Source organism: Melanerpes formicivorus, unplaced genomic scaffold (assembly GCF_026170545.1).
Source record: "Melanerpes formicivorus ecotype bairdi unplaced genomic scaffold, bMelFor1.0.p_v2 SCAF_27, whole genome shotgun sequence".
Lineage (NCBI taxonomy): Eukaryota > Metazoa > Chordata > Aves > Piciformes > Picidae > Melanerpes > Melanerpes formicivorus.
In genome coordinates, this window is record NW_027142379.1 from 1,991,539 (window position 1) to 2,010,829 (window position 19,291).

Genomic DNA, 19,291 nt, shown 5'->3' on the forward strand with positions numbered 1-19,291 from the left:
CCTCCACTAGATCAGGTTGCTCAGAGCCTTGTTGAGCCTGACCTTGAATATCTCTGGGGGTGGGGCCTCAACTACCTTCCTGGGCAACCTCTTCCAGTGTTCCACCGCCCTTACAGTGAAGAAATTGTTCCTAACACTCAACCTAAATGTACTCTTCTCTAGTTTGAAACCATTGTCCCTAATCCCATCACTGCAGGCTTTTGCTAACAGTCCCTCTGCAGCCTTCTTGTAGCCCCCTTCATGTACTGCAAGGCTGCTATTATGCCTCCGTGGAGCCTTCTCTTCTCCAGGCTGAACAACCCTGGCTCCCTCAGCCAATTGCTTTTTAGTTTCTAAGGACCTACAAGTTATTTTACTTAAAAAAACCTCAGACTTAAAGTCCTAAAATATTTTGAAAGTTTTACCTATCATCTCTCCCTTGTCTGAAAGCATCAAGCAGATCTGGAAAGAAGCCCAAAGTGGTATTAAGATGTCTATAATGTCATTCCTAATTTGCTGAATGATAAAAGCTCTAGCAAGGAGTCATTTGCTATTCTGTAAGGTTTGTACTAAGAATCCTTGACTCTGATAGGATTTAACCTCATTCTGACACAGAGCTGTAAAGCAAATGAATATTTTATAGTGAAAAAGAGAAGCATTATGGTATTTGGGAGTGGGGGTGTGTGTGTGGTTCTGAGTTCATGGTTTGAGCCACCTTCAAGGCACTTTGCGGCAGCTGAAATCAGGCTTTTAAAGATTCCTCAAACAGAGCAAAAGCCTGGTGTGATAATTAGAGAAAAAGCTTGTGTAGGGCTGTCTGAATATCCACACCTCTCACTGAGGGCAGACAGGGCTTAGGAAAGGCAGGCCCACAAATCTGGGGCCCAGGGATGCATGGTAATGCGTAATGGTGTATGTATATAATGGTAAAACTTGCCTGAATTAATGTCACCTGCTGAGAAGGAGGAGGAGGAGGAGGAGAAGCAGGGAGGCAGAGGATGGGGTTGATGGCACTCCCAGCTCTGGTGCAGCCAGCACTGTAAATCCCACACTGTCACGGCCGCTGCATTAAGGGCAAGGAAAAGCCTCGAGGAGAAGCAAAGTCCGTGCACGACTTGAAATAGCTGGCAGAGGTTATTGAAGAGCAGATTTTGGCTTGGAAGATGGGAAAGAGGTTTTAAGGAAAGAAGAAAAGCTCTCCCTCTAATACACCATCAGAAGTGTTTATTCTGTGGCAGTGAGAAGAACCAAGGATAAGGTGTGTGCACATCAATCTTGTAAAACAATTCCAGCAAATACAGCCTCTGACCTCCCTCACCACCCCCCCAACAAAAATACTTTGAGTGAACAAAACCTTATTTGACTCCTTTTTCTTCCACACCAAGTATTTGTTCAACTGGATTTGCTGCCATCACGTAGGAGGGGAGAGAAAAGGGGGGCCAAAAAAAAAACCAAACCAAAAAGAAAAGAGCTTGAGCAAGAGAGGGAAGTTTTTCCTCAGCTCTGTCAAGAGGATGTCTTTCGTTTTGAAATTCTACAGAAATGATAATAAGTCTTAAAAAAGTTTTCCAGCCACTGGGGCACTGAACACTTCAGAATCTGTGTCACTTGCAAATCCTTGTTTGTTTTGTTGTAGCTTGTCTGGATAGGATAGTGATAGAGGAATCAAATCCGTTGGCATCCGTTGAATCCACCCTCTGCAGTCACATTAAAAGGATGAACTGGAAGGCACAAAAGAGAAAACAATGTGAGAAATGTTGTCCAACAGGGAAATTCCTATCCCAAGAACATACACTTAAATAAAAAAGAATCTCCAAAGCAACAGTTCCTGGCAGAGATGTCTGAGCTAGTACAGTGATGGACAGGATGTCAAAGCTGAGTTTCATGATCTGATATGAACAAGGGTAAATACAGTGAGGTGCTCATCTGGGATTTCAGCTCCTGGAGAATGGGAGTATCTACTGGTAGGAGAGAGATGACACTGCAAGCTACGAGTTAGAATGACAAAGTTAAATTGCATGTACAAAGAGAGCTTCTCCTGATGCTAGCAGAGAACTTAATCCTACTTACCCAAGATAAAATTAGACACTTAGTCTCTGCTGATTTATATACCTGTGTTGTACCAGCTTTACACAGCTGCCACATGCTCCCACACCTATTGAAAGCATCCATTCTAAACCACTTATAAGCATGATTTGCTACTGATGGAAACCAAATGACCAGTTTGGACTTAATGGCTAACTTGAAGGTGGCCCATCTTAGAGAAAATGAGCACCTTGCACCCAATTTAATCACTCTGGAGATGAGTAATGTTCCCCCACCTCATGGGCTCTGCCTCCCACATGCTTTTCAGATGCACTATGATGGCTCAACATTTAGCTGAATGGGAAGGAAAAAGTGGAGTGGGAAGGAAAAGGAGGAGTGGGAAGGAAAAGGAGGAGTGGGAAGGAAAAGGAGGAGGGGGGAGGAAGAGGAGAAAATACTCAGTGTCTGCTTTTGTATTCAGGGCATGTCCCTGCTGCTTTATTATCACATCAGAGTCTGGACCCATCAGTGCTTTCGTTACACAACATTTTCCTCCCCCAAGAATTTCTAATTCCGCCATCTTAATTTGTTTTGGGGACACTCAGCAGTCTGATTCCCTATCAGAGAGAAAATTTGTTTTATTAGGAAACATCTCTGAGCAGTTAATCCAGCAACTTTATTTTAGACCTTGAGAGGTCAATGCATAATTTAGAAGATTTTGGATTCCGTTCTGATTGCTTCTCAGTCAAAGACAACCTTGATTATACAGCTCGAGCTGCTGAGGGCCAGAGTCCTGCTTTAATCATCAGATGTGCTGCCACAGACCCCAGTCCCTCTGTCTGGTCTGCAAGGTTTTCTGTTGCTTGCAGACAGGGAGGTGGGAGGGTGGAGCAGTCAGGGACCTGCCTGCTAAAGCAAGACCAGAAACAGCATATTGGCAAACTTGGTGGTGGGGTGCTGGAGGTGGAAGATGGCAGAGCACCAGACAATAGAGATGTAGGGAAGAAATCAGCACTCAGTAATAGACATCAAGCTGGTGATGGATTTCCAACTGTGAATGGGCTTTGTGATGCTGGAACCGCACAGATTGTGCCTTGTGAAACCAGCTTTTGGGGGCCAGCTGGGGCCTGCTGGAATTGATAGGAAATGAAGCTGGTGAAGGGTCGAGAGAACAAGTTTTATGAGGAGCATCTGAAGAAACTAGGGCTGTTTAGTCTGGACCAAAGGCTGAGGGGACACCTTATTGATCTCTACAACTACCTGAAAGAAGGTTGAAGTGAGGTGGGAGTCTATCTCTTCTCCCAGGTAACTAGTGATAGAACAAGAGGGAATGGCCTCAAGCTACACCAGGGGAGGTTTAGGCTGGACATTAGGAAAAGCTTTTTCACTGAAAGGATTGTCAGGCATTGGAACAGTCTGCCCAGGGAGGTAGTAGAGTCACCATCCCTGGTAGTGTTAATGAAATGTGTGGATGTGGTACTTTGGGACATGGTTTATTGGCCGTGGTGGTGTTATGTTGATGGTTGGACAAAATCTTAGAGGTTTTTTCCAACCAAAACAATTCCATGATTCTATAATAGGAGACTCACAGTGATCTCCACAGGCAGTAGGTCAGGTCCTCAGCATGCCAAAGCACCCTCAAACCTCTGCAGCAATCCATATTTTCAGGGGAATTGGAACAAACCGCAGCTGCAGCCCTCCGGTGTGTAAAACCCCTATTGATTTACAGCCTGCAGTGCATGGAGGGCTTGTGGAGATGAATCCTGTCAAGTCTGAATAGGGAAGAAGGGCTGGCATTATCTCAACAGCTACAGCCCCCTTGCCATGAATAAATGTTTCATTTTTACTGCATTTGTTTTGCTGGTCTCTCCGAATCCCCACAATTACGCGGACAGCGATACGAAAGGCATAAAAGGAATGGAGATCATTTACAGCTAGATGACAAAGGCTCCTCTGTAATACAGTGGTGCAGAGAAATTCTGTGTTGATGGGCCCTATTACAAGTGGAAGGAATGAAACTTTGAAATACTGTTATTTCATCTCTGTATGACACAGAATGAAGTCAATTCAAATGTCAGCTTTCAAGGGGAGGCAAGATCTGTCGGGAATGGGATGTCCATTCAAACTCAAAAATAACAATGAGCTGCAGACATACCCAGGGGGCTTTAAGGACAGGAGGCTGCAAATGAGGTGAAAAAACTTCTTTCTTTTTTCCCCCCCTAATTTTAAAGCTAAGAACAGGAAATAGTTCTCCAGATTTTATAGCATTTGTCTCATTTCCTTGAAAACCTCCTGAAACCAATTTCATAGAATAGAATAGAATGGAGTGGAATGGAATGGAATGGAATGGAATGGAATGGAATGGAATGGAATGGAATGGAATGGAATAGAATAGAATAGAATAGAATAGAATAGACCAGGTTGGAAGAGACCTTCAAGATCATCACATCCAACCTGTCATCTAACACCACCTAATCAACTAAACCATGCAACCAAGCACCCTATCGAGTCTCCTCCTGAACACCTCCAGTGATGATGACGCCACCATCTCCCTGGGCCGCACATTCCAATGGGCAATCACTCTATCTGTGTAGAATTTCTTCCTAACCTCCAGCCTAAACCTCCCCTGGCGCAGCCTGAGACTGTGTCCTCTTGTTCTGGTGCTGGTTGCCGGGGAGAAGAGACCAATCTCAGCCTGTCTACAACCTCCCTTCAGGTAGTTGTAGAGAGCAATAAGGTCAACCCCGAGTCTCCTTTTCTCCAGACTAAGCAACCCCAGCTCCCTCAGTCTCTCCTCATATGGCTTGTGTTCCAAACCCCTCACCAACTTTGTTGCCCTTCTCTGGACACATTCCAGCAAGCCAACATCCTTCCTAAACTGAGGGGCCCAGAACTGGACACAGTAGTCGAGGTGTGGCCTAACCAGTGCAGTGTACAGGGGCAGAATGACCTCCCTGCTCCTGCTGGCCACACTGTTCTTGATGCAGGCCAGGATGCCATTGGCCCTCTTGGCTGCTTGGGCACACTGCAGGCTCATGTTCAGCCTACCATCAACCAGCACCCCCAGGTCTCTCTCTGCCTGGCCGCTCTCCAGCCACTCTGACCCCAGCCTGTAGCACTGCATGGAGTTTCTGTGGCCAATGTGCATAACCTGGCACTTGGATCTGTTAAATCTCATGCTGTTAAATTCTGCCATTAGATTCATGTTTATTTAGCTTTTTATCAAGGAGTTACAAAGTCATCTTTTAATTAGTGATGAGTCAAACCTTATTCATTTTAACAGCTTAAATTTTATCAAATGGTTGATTTAGCCATCCTTTTCTGACTCTCTTCAGACTAGTCATCCTGGGCATTATCAGTGCTAAAAGCCAATGTAACTAGGTTTTCCCTAAAAAAGGCATTGGAATAGGTTTTCCCAGGAAGGTGGTGGAGTCACCATCCCTGGAAGTGTTCAGGAAATGCATGGGCATGGCACTTAGGGACGTGGTTTAATGGCTGTGGTGGTCTTAGGTTGATGGTTGGACTCAAGATCTCAGAGGCCTTTTCCAACTGAAAAAAATCTGATTCCGAAAATAAGGAGGAAGAAAAAAGCCCTCCAAAATCCTACATAAAGTTCCTTTCCTTTGACACATTTGAAGTGTTTCCTGGCTCATTTGAAGTGTTCTCCAGTTTGAAACAGAACTAAAAGAACTACTTTAGGAAAACAAGCCAAACCCAAAACCTTCCCTCAGACCCTCCTAGCCCCTTCTCATCTCCCACAGCTGTAGCCTGTGAGATAAAACAGCATCCCCTCTCCAGCTTTTCCTCTGAACAAGTTGTCTATTGTTCTTTTACAATCGATGGAGAGGAAGAGGCAAGATTAATCTTGCTCATTTAAGGAGCCTGCTTTGTGCTGAGATGAATGGTGGCCTGGAAGCGCTATTTCCCTTCATCACCTATAAAATAAAAGAGATGTCTCACTTAGGTGACATGAATCCCATTTCAATATTTAAAAGCAAACATGAGGCTGGGCAGCACTTGCCTTTCAGGCTTCCCTGTGTGCTCCTGTACCTCCCTGTGTGAGTGCAGCACTGGTGGAGCTGGGCATGTCATGCTCTAGCCACTGTTTGTTTGTTTGGTTGGTTGTTTTCCCTAAATGACTGGGACCCTGAATGACTAACCCAATCTCTTACTTGGAAGGCTTCAGAACAAAACCATTGCTTTCCCCAAACTGGTGATATTAGGCTATTGTCAGTGCACTGCTTGCATGGTGTGCTCAGATTTTGACAGGATTTGATAGTGTTTTAAGGACTCCTGGGGGCATTGTGACCAAATATTTGATATGATTTCACATCTCAGTGTCACAGCTGCTGTAGGAACCCAACAGATGCGATGGTAAACCTGATCAGGGTGGTAAAGTAGCCACGGCCAAAAAGCAGGCAATGGATTTCACTGAGATCTGGGAAGAGGGCCACCTCCCTGCCTTGCACCTCACAATGCACATGGCTCCAGTAAAGCAGGATGGATTTTGTTGTGAAGGAAAAAAAGCCCCAAAACTCAGCAGAAGAAAGGTCACAGACTGACAACAGTTATTACTGCAGGGGGGTTGGACTAGACGACCTTTAAAGGTCCCTTCGAGCCCAATGCATTCTATGATTACAGGAACCTGTGATTTCAACCCAATCCAACCTTCCAGTCCAATGCATTCTATGATTGCCCTCCCCTTCCCTGGAGGTGTTCAGAGCCAGGTTTGATGAGGCCTTGAGCAATTTAGTCTAGTGGAACATGTCCCTGTCAGTGCCAGGGGGTTTGGAACTAGATGATCTTTAAAGTCAACCCAAAGCATTCTATGAATCTCTGAATCCCAGGGAAGCAGGTGAGTTAAGGACTTAGCCTACCTCTTTCTGTGGGGAAAGCAATGATGGTGCACCAATACTCCATGTATCATACCCAGCAGGGATCCTACTGCAAAGTGCTGAATATCTCCTTATAAAATGGTCAGAAAACTTGCAGGGTAGGAAGAGAAAAGCAACAGGAAACGAATAAGGGATGACCAACCTCACAGTCCAGTGAGAGATGATCCCATCCTTTGCTTGTGTCCTGACAGACCACAGTTTGTCATGTAGTCATGAAGTCAATCCATCCTACACACAGTTTCTGGTACTTCCTGGTGAACAGAGGAACTAGGCTGTCCAGGAATCCTGGTCTGGAGAAAGAGTAATGCCGCGTAGCTCTGCATTCTTTCCTGGAAGCTGACAAAAGGGGTCGATGCTAAGAGCTGTCAGCGCGTGCAGAAAACCAGTTGTTGGGTTTGGGTTCTTTCATTCTTTTGTGGGGTTTGTTGTATGGGTTTTTTTTCAATAGAAAGAGTGTTGTCCATGAGGTCCTCTACTGACGATCACAAGTGAGTCGGAGAAGCAAGGGGTTTGACGGTGAAGGAAATGGTCCTTGTTTGGGTCCCCTGCCTTTGTGTGCTACCTGACCTTCTGCAGCTCCTGTCTCAGCCAGGAGGGGAGGGGCTGCCCCAGCCTGTGCAGCAGCTTGGACAGCTCCACATTGTGGTCCCTGTAGTAGCTTGACAGAAATGCTCGAGACTGAGAAGGGTCAGAAAAAAACAACAGTTAGGTGATGGAAACTGACCTGCTGGCAGGTCTGGGGAGCTCCCAGGAGGGGCTCTTGACAGGGTGGTTAATCTCTTGTCATTCAAAGCTCATTAAAAGTTTCTGATTTTTTTACAAATATCAAGCCAGCAAAAATAATTAAGAAGAAGCAATTAATGGGTTTATTTCAGGAGTCAAACACAAGGGCAATATGAAACAAAATTAACTTCAATCTCCAGCAAGCCCTTACCTCTTGGTCCATTGGTGGGTATTTTCGACCTTTGCTTTTCCCCAGGCACTTTGTTTTCCCTCCTTCCAATAGCTGGCACCAAAAGCCTTTCTGAGGGTCAAACCTAGAGAGAATTCTGTTTTTAGAAACATCTCACTGCAGAAGAATCTCCCAGCTACAAAGGCATCAGTGTTAGCCAACAATGACTGCTGCATACATCTCTCTAGATGACTGAAATACTGAAGGCAGAGTGGGAAACAGCTTTCCTCTCCTGGGAAAGCTCTGGGAATTTATTTTTCTCCACAAATTTGCCTTGGGAGTGGCTCAAGGGAAGAAGTTTTTTACCTGCACTGCTTAATATACATTCTACTTGTCCACCATACAAGGTACAAGGGTTGGATAGATCTCTGAGCAAACCGCTCATGGCAGGGAGGGTTGGATTAGATAATCTTTGAAGGTGCCTTGCAACCAAAACCATTCCACGATTCTTATAGTTTCATAGTTTCATTCAGGGTTGGAAGGGACCACAAGGATCATCTAGTTCCAACCCCCCTGCCATGGGCAGAGACACCCCACACTAGATCAGGCTGGACAGAGCCTCATCCAGCCTGCTCTTAAACACCTCCAGGGACGGGGTCTCGACCACCTCCCTGGACAACACATTCCAGGGTTTCACCACTCTCATGGTGAAGAACTTCCTCCTCACATCTAGCCTGAATCTCCCCACCTCTAGCTTCATTCCATTCCCCCTAGTCCTATCACGACCTGAGATCCTGAGCAGTCCTTCCCCAGCCTTCCTGTAGGCCCCCTTCAGATACTGGAAGGCCACAATTAGGTCACCTGGGAGCCTTCTCTTCTGCAGACTGAACAGCCCCAACTCCTTCAGTCTGTCCTCATAGGAGAGGTGCTCCAGCCCTCTGATCATCCTTGTGGCCCTTCTCTGGACACGTTCCAGCACCTCCACATCCCTCTTGTAATAGGGGCTCCAGAACTGGACACAGTACTCCAGGTGGGGTCTCACCAGGGCTGAGTAGAGGGGGAGGATCACCTCCCTTGACCTGCTAGCCGCACTTCTCCTGATGCAGCCCAGGATCTGATTGGCTTTGCGGGCTGCAAGAGCACACTGAGAGCTCATGTTGAGCTTTTTGTCTCCACTTACTACTTACTACTCCACTTAAGTCCTGAACCTCAGTGTCAAGGACCTTACATGGCCCCACTCCAGTCTGTGACTCATCTTTTATTGTCTGGTTTTGGTCAGAGATTTTATCCATGTCAAACTGATCTCTTTATCCCCCCGAGATGTTAATGTTTTGATCAATTGACACTTGACCAAAGAATGTTTGGTTGAAGAAATAGCTAATAGGTTCTTTTCCTGGAGTTAGATGTGCTACATTCTCTAGGACACCATCAGCTGGGCCCAGGAAGGGGTCACCAGTATGGCCAGCTGGAGCTGATGCTGATGTAGGTCAGCACTGTGAAGGTGAGTGGGGCTCAAAAGGGCAAGTGGATCTGTTTGCTGACTTGGGTAGGAAAGGAGTCATTTTCTGGGTCTATACAGAGAAGTGTGTGGCTGTTGCATGGTGAGGAATATAACACTGAGATGTTTCATGTTGATTTTTAGGTGAAATATGCAGCGTTCAGGTCTACTGAAGGAACCTCTGGTTTGTTGATAATTTAACTGCACCTGAGAGGATGATGGTTCCCTATCATTAGATCTAAATATAATTTCCATTCCAGAGATGGCATTAGAGCATAAACACTGTCCTAGCAGCCTTCTCTGAAATATGCAATTTGATTTTGATGTTTGAGATTCAAGGAGATAGACATTTTAGATTAAGGCTTTAAGCAACGTTCTCACTGAGGAATGAACAAACATGACGTGGCATTAAGTTTGGGATTTATTGCTCTGGGACTTGCAGCATGCATTAAACATTGGAAAAACTTAGGTTTGTGCTTCTCAGCAGATGTTTGGGAAGCAGAACTGGCTGGCACATGGTGTCAATTAGTCACAGCCTACCGTTTTTGCCCTGGGTCTATCCCTACGCCTGCAATTGGCTGCTGTATGTAAGTGATTCTGCCCTGGTGAGACCTCACCTGGAGTAATGTGTCCAGCTCTGCAGCCCTTAACATAGGAAGGATATGGAACTGATGGAGCAGGTCAAGAAGAGAGCCATGAGGATGATCATGGGGCCGGAATACCTCTGCTATGAGGACAGGCTGAGGGAGCTGGGTTTGTTCAGCCTGGAGAAGAGAAGGCTCCAGGGAGACCTAATAGAAGCCTTCTGGTACCTGAAGGGGGCTACGAGAAGGCTGCAGAGGGACTGTTTCCAGAGGCAGTGATAGGACAAGGGGCAATGGTTTGAAATTAGAGAAGAGGATATTTAGATTGGATGTTAGGAACAAGTTCTTTAGCATGAGGGTGCTGGAACACTGAAGTGGTTACCCAGGGAGGTAGTTGAAGCCTCATCCCTGGAGATATTCAAGGTGAGACTTGACAAGGCTCTGAGCAACCTGAACTAGTGGACGATGTCCCTGCTGACTGCAGGGGTGTTGGACTAGTTCACCTTTGGAAGTCCCTTCCAACCCAAACCATTCTATGATTCTGTGACTTAATTTTGGAGAAGGATGAACCTTCCTGTTTTTAACCTTGCCCAGCCTATTATTGGAGATTATTGTAACTAGAGCAGGTTGCTCAGAGCCCCAAACAACCTAACTTGGAATGTTTCCAGGGGTGGAGCATCTACCACCTCCCTTGGCAACTTGGGCTAGGGTCTCACCACCTTCAATGTGAAAAATTTCCTCCTCATATCTAGTCTGAATTGGGCAGTATGTGTAAGAAGTGACAATCTAGTTGCCCATCTCAGCCGTGGCTCTTACTAACTTGGTGTGACCTCCCCTTCCCTCTAGATGCCTGAGTCCTGCCTCTGCCTTCTCTCTGCTCTCTTTCCATGGCTCTGATCAGTACTTTCCCTCCTCCTGGGTTGAATTTACTCTCCTGGAAGACGTTCATTAGTCAGGGTGATGAACTTGTTGCTCACTGGTGTTTGCAGGCCTGGGTCCTTAGGCTGCTTTGTGACAACTTTAAAAATGTGTGGTGCACAGTTATTAGGCAGTAATGACTAGGCACCATCCTAGGCAATCTTTTTTACTTTGACAGCCCTGCCATAAAGCAACTCCATTCTTTAATGCATTTTTCTCTTCCATCCTAAATCCATACTGAAGTGTGTGCTTCCACAGCACATTTGCATTCTTGATGCCTCTAAACAGTGATTGCATAATTTTATAGATCTGTTTACAATCCATTTTTCCTGTCCAAACAAATATGAGAGGCCAAATTTTTTTCTTCCTGCTGTGTGACTCCAATGGCTTTAATTTAGTTGCAGAAAGGAAGATCTATGTCTGTGGGTGTGTATTTTTCAAAAGCTAGCAGAAGGCACTGCAGATGTGCAGCAGCAGTTGTTCAAGCATCACTAGTTCAGCTGTGTATTCAAACCCCTCCTCCTGTCTGTCCACTTCAGAAAGCAATGACTGACAAATTCACAGACTGAAATGCAAAATTTTTTCCCCTCTTAAAAAAAGAAAGAATTTGCCAGAGCAACATATTTAAGACCCAAAGCACAACAAGCACTCAACTCTCACTTTATAAGTAACTAGAATTCTCCCAGTAGAGGGAACATCAACCAATAAGCAGAAGCAGAGGGCAGGTGAAAAGACCTTGCTCTCATTTCCCCTCCATTTTTCCTGGTACCAGCTTGCAGAGAAGGTGAGCTACAAGCTTTTTGACTTCCCACTCTACTTGCAGGCATTCTGCTTGCACACAGATGTGATGAAACCTCCACTACAGTGTGAGGGTTCTCATGCATGTCCCAGGGCTCTCCCAGCCCAGCCCCCTTAGGAGATGATGCTCCTCATACATGGAGGCTCAGTGCTAAAGCCGCTTACAGTTTTCTGCTGGACTAAAAGAGAGAAGTTCAGCCCACTCTCACCCCAGCAGGGACTCTGCTTTCCTGCAGGGGACTGAGGAGTGTCACAGAGTGCCGCCCAGGCTATTAATCCTCTTGCACAGGGAAAGCCTCACCCTCTGGGCAGCAAGTATGAGAAATGGGATCTGAGCTCGTCACAGCTGCTAGATTCAAAGCAAAGGCTGTGGGAAGGTAATCCAAGGGTTTTCCCTGTGTTCAGAGGACCTTGATTTGGGCTCCTGCAGAGCACTTGCAGTTTTGGCACCCAGGCTATGAATAGGCTTCTCAGTTTGAGGTGTTTGTGCTTCAAAGGCAAACACAAGTTTCTCCCCAGGCTCCAGGAGCCCAGCACTTCCAGGATAGGGATGTACTATTAGTAGCTTATCATTTTGTCAAGCTCATATGTACAGACTAAATTCTTCTGTGCTGTGTGTCTGGCTGCTGCCAGGTAAAAGGCTGGCAGAATTTGTTCAACCATCTATGAAACTGGGATTTGGGAATGATAGATTTGGTCCATGTTAAAGGCAAACAATCAAAGAAACCATGCAACCAGATGAATCTTCTCCTACTGGGTGCCTCTAACTCTCTGTCCTCAGACTGCTATAAGAATGGGATAAAAATGTTGGAGGCAAACTCTTCACACCTGACACATGTTTTACATGAATCTGGGTTTTGTTTTGTGTCTAATCAAAAGGCTCAGCAGTAATTTGTTCTGTGTGTTCTGCAGATGTGGAAATGTAGGCTCATGCAACTAAATTCTGCAATGTATTGTGGAAGTTAAAGGGAAGCTGGGTGAGTGTTCATCATTGCTTTAAGGAAAGCCCAAACTTCCAAAATTATCAGTGTTGGAATGTGGGGTTGGTTTGTTTGTTTGTAGTTAATGATGAAGTGATCTTGGTAGGAGGGGATGGACACCCTGATCCCATAGGGCAGATGATAAAGGAACAGACTCACGTTAGAGCTTCGGAGTAGTTATAATGAGGAGTGACTCCAAGAAACTTCTGCACTTCATCCATCACGGTAGCTGGGTCACTTCTTAGCTGTTGTCCATCAATAATAAGCAACTGTAGGGATAAATAAATTTATTATTTATAAATAAGACTAAGATTTACTGGAACAAGCTGCCCAGGCAAGTGGTTGAATCACCATCCCTGGATGTATTTAAAAGCCATCTAGGGGTGCTCAAGGGTATGGTGTAGTAGTGGCCTTGGTAGAGTTAGACAATGGTTGGACTTGATCTTGAAGGTCTTTTCCAACCACAGTGACTCAGTGATTCTGTGTAAGAAAGACACAGAATTATTCCCCTTCTGTGAGAACTTGGATTGAAATTAGCACATGGCTTTGTACAGTGCTAGTAACAATCATATGGGTGAACCTCTTGTCAGGTTTATATTTCACTTCACACTGTTGAATTTGTCAGGGAGGGCGCCTTGTAATTCTGTGAGTTGCACATCAGTCAAATGGAAGAGTTAAATTACACAAGCCCAAGACAAGTCTTGGAGAATTCTGAGGAAAAGATAAAGAAGGACAGCAAAAATATTGTGAGTTGTGCATGGAATAAGAAAAGTACCAAAAAGCTCAAATATATCTTAGAGTGAAATGCTCAGAAACTTTCGGGCAACAAAGCTGGTGAGGGGTGTAGAGAACAAGCCTTGTGAGGAGTGGCTGAGGGAACTGGGGCTGTTTAGTCTGGAGAAGGCTGAGAGGAGACCTCATTGCTCTTTATAGCTCCCTGAAAGGAGGCTGGAGCTCAGTGGAGCTTGGTCTTTTCTCCCTAGTATCAGGTGATAGAATGAGAGGAAATGGCCTGAAATTGTGCCAGGGGAGATTTAGGTTGGACATTAAGAAAACTTTCTTCCCTGCAAGAGTGGTGAGAGATTGGAACAGGCTGCACAGGGAGGTGTTGGAGTCACCATGCCTGGAAGTGCTCAAGAAATGCATGGCCAGGAAACTTTAGGACAGGGTTTAATGGCTATGGTAGTCTTAGGCTGACAGCTGGATTCAATGATCTTAGGGGTCTTTTCCATGAAACACTTCTATGATTCTATAGAGTTACATGTTCAGAAGTAATACTGTGGCAATGTGTTTGAAACTTGCCAGCAGCCTATCAACCATACAGGCAGGCAAAACTGTTAGCAAGAAGGTGGGTTTTGTTTTGTTTTTAATTAAAGATTGATATGCTATAAAGGTACATTGACTTCCAGCAGCAAATGCATCAGAAGTCTAGTGGAGTACCAGGCAGTATTACTAATAACTATTCTGGGCAGACCTGTTTTGTATTTATTGTGAGGGCTTATTATGAATTATTAAGTTTTTGAGTGCCCAGGCTGAGTGAATGCACATTACTGAGTGCCCATTAGTAAGCGCCCCGAGTGCACTCTCCGTGTGCGCTGTATTAAGAATGAGTGCATTTTGTTGTGTATCTTGTAAAATTAATCACCCTAACGAGGGAAGAGGAGTGGGTGCTGCTTTTACAAGAAGTATGTCAATGGGCCCCTGAATGTTTAATAAGGGGCTGCACTTGCTCTGTGCTATAGAAGAGAGATCTTCATAAGGTGGGGCAGCAGTTGGGTGAGGGCAGAGGAGGAGCGTGGGTGACAGGACATAGCATGTTCAGCACCCTTTGCTTGCTCCAAGTGTGCCAACCCCTTCTCCTTTGGAGGAGTAAGTCAGGGCATGGTGGCTGATGAGGTGTGTTCTCTTTGCTACTGCCTACTACTGCCCAGGGATGGCCTTCCCTGTAAGCCCAGCTGATTTTGACAGTGCTCCTTCCCCACTTAAGAAAGAGTAGAAAGGCCAGAGATGAAAAAAGAAAGCAAATAACTAACTGAGGCTTTCTCCTGGAAATGGGATTGACCTGCTTCTCCTGTCTGTTGTACAACAGAGACTATATAAAAAGAAAAGTGAGGACTGCAAAAAGACAGAGCTTCTGTTTCTTCTTCTTGTTGGTTTGTTTGTATTTTTTTCCAGGTCCCTGACTAAATAGGCAACACTGAGTTCTGCCTCCTCTCAGCAAAATTCTGTCCCACATAGAGCAGTCTCTGGAGACATTTGTTCATTTAGCTTGTGCATTAAACACCTTTTGACAACTTTTTCACACAGTAAATAGGCATGAACTGAACTTTGGACAATGCCCATGGGGAAAGAAGGCCCATGCATGTATTTTGTAGTACTAAAATGTTGCTTTAGGTTTGTATCTGCAAGCCAATTGTTATTTAGTGGTGGGAGTATTTTTTAGGTCTCTGTGTGTTTCGTGGGAAAGATTACAAAGACAATTCAATAAAATGTCTAGAGGGAGATGGGGTAAAAGGGATTTTTTGCTGTAACACTGAGAAAGGCTAAATCTGTATCAGGATCAAACAAATCTGAAATTTTCTATGAAAGGAAGTGAGTGGGAAGTAGAACCAAATTTCATTATAGAAAAAGCCCTGGCATTTTCTAAATGAACTTGTCAAACCTACCTACAGTATCTCATGATGCAGCTGCTTGTTTCATGGGACCTAGAAGCCATGATGACCTTGCTTGATCCTGGAGGGAAACCCCAAAGTTTTTCATCAAGCCCATATGGCAGTTTATAGAATCCTCCTGTGGCAACTTTTCCATCAGAAGACAGGAAAAGTCCACACATTTCTGCCAAATATCCTGATCTTGTCAAATCTGCATTTCCTAACAGCTGAGGTTCCAACTGGGAATCACAGAGTGTTATAGGTTGGAAGGGGCCTCCAGAGACCATTGACACCAACCATCCTGCCAGAGCAGGATCACCTAGGGCAGGTCACACAGGAGTGCATCCAGGCAGGTATTGAAAGTCTCCAGAGAAGGAAACTCCACAACCTCTCTGGGCAGCCTGTTCCAGGTGCTTCATCACTCTCACAGTGTAGAAGTGTTGAGGTGGAACCTTCTGTGTTCCAGCTTGTACCTGTTGTTCTTTATGCTGTCACTGGGCACCACTGAAAAGAACCTGGCACCTTCATCTTGACACCCACCCCTCAGATATTTATAGATATTGATAAGATCCTCTCTCAGCCTTCTCTTCTCCTGACTAGATAGCTCCAGGTCTCTCAGTCTTTCTCCATAGAGGAGATGTTTTGGTCCCCCAGTCACCCTTAGAGTCTCTATTGGACTCTACCCAGCAGATCCCTGTCTCTCTTGAACTGGGGAGCCCCAAGCTGGACACAGTATTCCAGATGTGGTCTCAGCAGGGCAGAGAGGGAGGAGAACCTCTCTAGACCTGCTGGACACAATTTTCTTAATGCACCCCAGGGTGTTGTTAGCCATCTTGGCCACAAGGGCACATTGCTGTCCCACGGAGAACTTGCTGTGTGCTACCCTCTAATGACGAGCCCAGACTCATCTGGGGACACCCCAAGAGCTGATGAGCTCGGTGCAAGAGCAGGCTGGAAATTACCTGTGAAGCAGGATAGTGTGCTAGCCATCGCTCGATGTGGACAGCGTACCAGCCGGGGGTCAGGCATCTCTTCTGCAGAGTCCTGATCTCGGAGGGGGCCCAAGGGGTGGATGTAATGACTTCATAAAAATTGAACTTCAGGGCGGTGGGGTCCTCATGGGATCGCTGGTGCTACCAGGAGATAAGTACACACATATCAAAAGGATGCTGAAAATGAAGCTGTGAGTGTCCCAAGAGCTGTTGGGAGGGCTGTGCTGGCACTGCCTCCCCACTAGGGCCAGTTCTGCTGGGTAGGAGTAGGGAGGTGGGAGAGGAAGCAGGAATAGGCCACCACTCACTCAAGGAACAGGCAGGAGAAGCCAAATTCTACCAAACTAGGGCACAGCATTTTTTTACTACTTTGCATCTATCATCAGCAGTTGTAAAGGTGCAATTGAAACATCAAAAAGGGTGGAAATGGCAGCTTCAGGGCATGTTTTATTCCTTGCAGAGCTCATAATGACAGGGTGAGAACCAGTGTGGTTTATGCTTATTGAAACAGTATTCTTTTGGCTCTGTTTTAACACTGCTTTTAGCATTTCCTTTATCTGTATGACTGTGTGCTTCAACGTCTCTTCAAAAATAGTTTTTAAGCAGAGCAGATTTTGTTGGAAAAGTGTGGGCTCACTAAAAGGCAAGAAAGAGCATCCCAGAGTTTCCCTGGAAAAACAGTAGGCTTTCTTTTGTTTCCAAAGGGAGGGAGGAAAAAACCCCTCAACTCTCCAGACAGCTCTTTTTAACTGCTTGGAAACTTCAGAAGCCTTTGAATGCATTTGTACATCACTGCTCAGCTTGCTCAGGAAGGAAGGGCTGAGGCACCCGCTCCTCAGCATTAATAGCTCTGATTTTCTGGCTAGGCCATGTTCATTTTCTGTTCCCGGGTGAGGAACACTGCTTTTCCTCTCCGCGGTGTCAGCTGTAATTGAGATTAAACTGTTTGTTTACAGCTCATGGCAGCCCTGTGCCGAGAAGTTTCATCATTTATGACACTAGTGTCACAGGTGCCAACTGCAAAAGCTGGCATTCAACACCCTTCCACTTCTACACAGCACAAATGCTCGGCAATCAATCCCATTCTTGCTGAAGGACACCAATTCCCCCTGATGCTGGCCATTATCACCCCTGCCATTGCTTTCACTGGCCGCTTCTCAAAGGCAAGGTCCATACCTGGTACCAGGAATATGCCCGATCAGAGGGGTCGATGAGGATGGTGATGATCTTGGCCTTGGGGATGAGGGAAGCAGCTCTCTTAGGAGCTTCCTCAGAGTGGAAATAGTTGGCACTTTTCTCAAAGAGGAGGTCAGTGGTGATGTTGGAAGGAGTGGGGAAGAAATCCATGTACCTGGGAGGTGAAGGAACTTGTTAGAATTAGCAGTATGACCAAAGGCTTATATCCTTGTGTGACCATCCTTGTTTGCCTTTTCATGGAGGGTGAAAAGGTAAATTTTCAGACATAATTCTTAAGAAACAAAATTGAATTTCCCAGCTCACTCCAGAACTGGAACAGGGAGAACACATCTTGGCTCTTACATGGTGCTGGAAATAGCTAAAGCCTCCACGAAGTCAGGTAATTAGATTTTTCCCTTTGATGGATGGGATTTTTGCTAATAAGTTCAATGTCAAAGGGATATCATTCACCAGTTTGGAGTGAGTTCAGTTTTAGCTGCAGAAAAAAAAGGGGCGGGGGGGAAGCTTCAAAATGTCAACCATTTCATTTTAACATTGTCGAAGTATTTCATTTTGGACCTGACATATCTTTTCTTTCAGACATTTGGAGACTGCAAGATTTGAAATTTGGCTTTGAGTGGCCTTTTCCATTTAAAATCATAAGCCAGAAGGTTCAGCTGAAAGGGGGAAGAATACAAATGAAGGAAAAGATGAAACTGGTTTGAAGGCATTTTGGGGTTTGTTTAGTTTTGCTGAGCACTCCAGGAGGAACTTCCAGTTTTGATGATACTGGTTTTTGTGTCCTTTCTAAGGAAACAGAGTATGTGGGGCCTCTCACCCTGCACACAAGACCTTACTGATGTTTGGACTTGCAGGTCAGTTTTGGTGAAGAGTTGCATCAGCATTGTGTCCTCTACATGGTTGTGCAAAAGGCTGCAGAGGCAAGCTGCCCTCTGTCACTGCTGCTTCTTCTCTGAGTCTATTGCACCATGTACTTTATGAAAGCCATAGGTGATCTTTTCCTTATGCAGCATGGGGAAACAACCTCCAAACATTTCTTTTCCCTTATTTTCCATGACACCCTGAACTAAGAAGCTGTCTGATCATTGCAGGGACAACCTGCTTTCATGGGCCAGCCTCATTAGCTCCTCACGCTCTCCATACCCTACGTGGGCGAGGAAAAGCACTGGAGAGGAATCAGTTTTGGTGTGGTATGATGTTTGTGTCGTATTTCAGTTTTCACACAAGGATGAGAACTGCTGTTCCCTGTGGAAATGAAAGCCTGACAAAGAAATGCTTTTCTGAAGCTAAAATAGTAAAAGCAGTATTTAAAATGGTGAGTGGAATAGCAGCTGGAATGCTTCACAGTGTGTTTGTGTGGGGGTTTTCTCAGGAAGAGATAAATCAAACCTCACTTCATGGAAAGCCACTTTTGAAGGAAAAGAGGATAATTCATTGTAGAATTACTCAGTTATGAAAGACAGCAATGCTATTGAGCAAGAAGGGACACATCCAAACTGAGCTGGCTATTGCATTCCTTTGTGAAAGACTAAGGAAATGGTTACTGTAATACCTAAACAAAATTAAGGGCTTGATGAAATGTCCCCTCATTCCAAATTAGTTTCTCTTTCTGTCTGATAAAGCCAAACACAACAAATTCAGCCAGTAGTGGTGCTGGTGTTATGCATGCTTCTGGAACTGTTCCATTCTGATTTAGCATGCATTAATACTGAACACTCCTTTGTGGTTATTCTTCTTACCAGTCAATTCCTTTGTGGTAGTTGTTTCCATTGAAGAACTGAACTTCTTCAAAAGTTTTTGGACTAGGGAGGTTACTGATAATGGAAGGATGCATCAGGAGAAATAAATAAAGTGCTGTTGTTCCTACAACAATGCAAAGAGA

General features: G+C 45.2%; 1 protein-coding gene across 1 annotated transcript in view; it reads right to left on the reverse strand.

Moving 5' to 3' along the window:
• Window positions 1–1,199: 1,199 nt before the first annotated feature.
• LOC137448916 (bifunctional heparan sulfate N-deacetylase/N-sulfotransferase 4) overlaps window positions 1,200–19,291 on the reverse strand; it is a 152,941-nt gene continuing 134,849 nt past the window's right edge. Inside the window, exons 10-16 of the mRNA XM_068153922.1 lie at window positions 19,149–19,272; window positions 17,389–17,563; window positions 16,183–16,353; window positions 12,729–12,838; window positions 7,834–7,936; window positions 7,042–7,577; window positions 1,200–1,700 (exon numbers count right to left, since the gene is read on the reverse strand). Coding sequence (XP_068010023.1) covers window positions 7,458–7,577; window positions 7,834–7,936; window positions 12,729–12,838; window positions 16,183–16,353; window positions 17,389–17,563; window positions 19,149–19,272 — 803 coding nt within the window. The 3' untranslated portion in view covers window positions 1,200–1,700; window positions 7,042–7,457. The remainder of the gene's footprint in view (window positions 1,701–7,041; window positions 7,578–7,833; window positions 7,937–12,728; window positions 12,839–16,182; window positions 16,354–17,388; window positions 17,564–19,148; window positions 19,273–19,291) is intronic.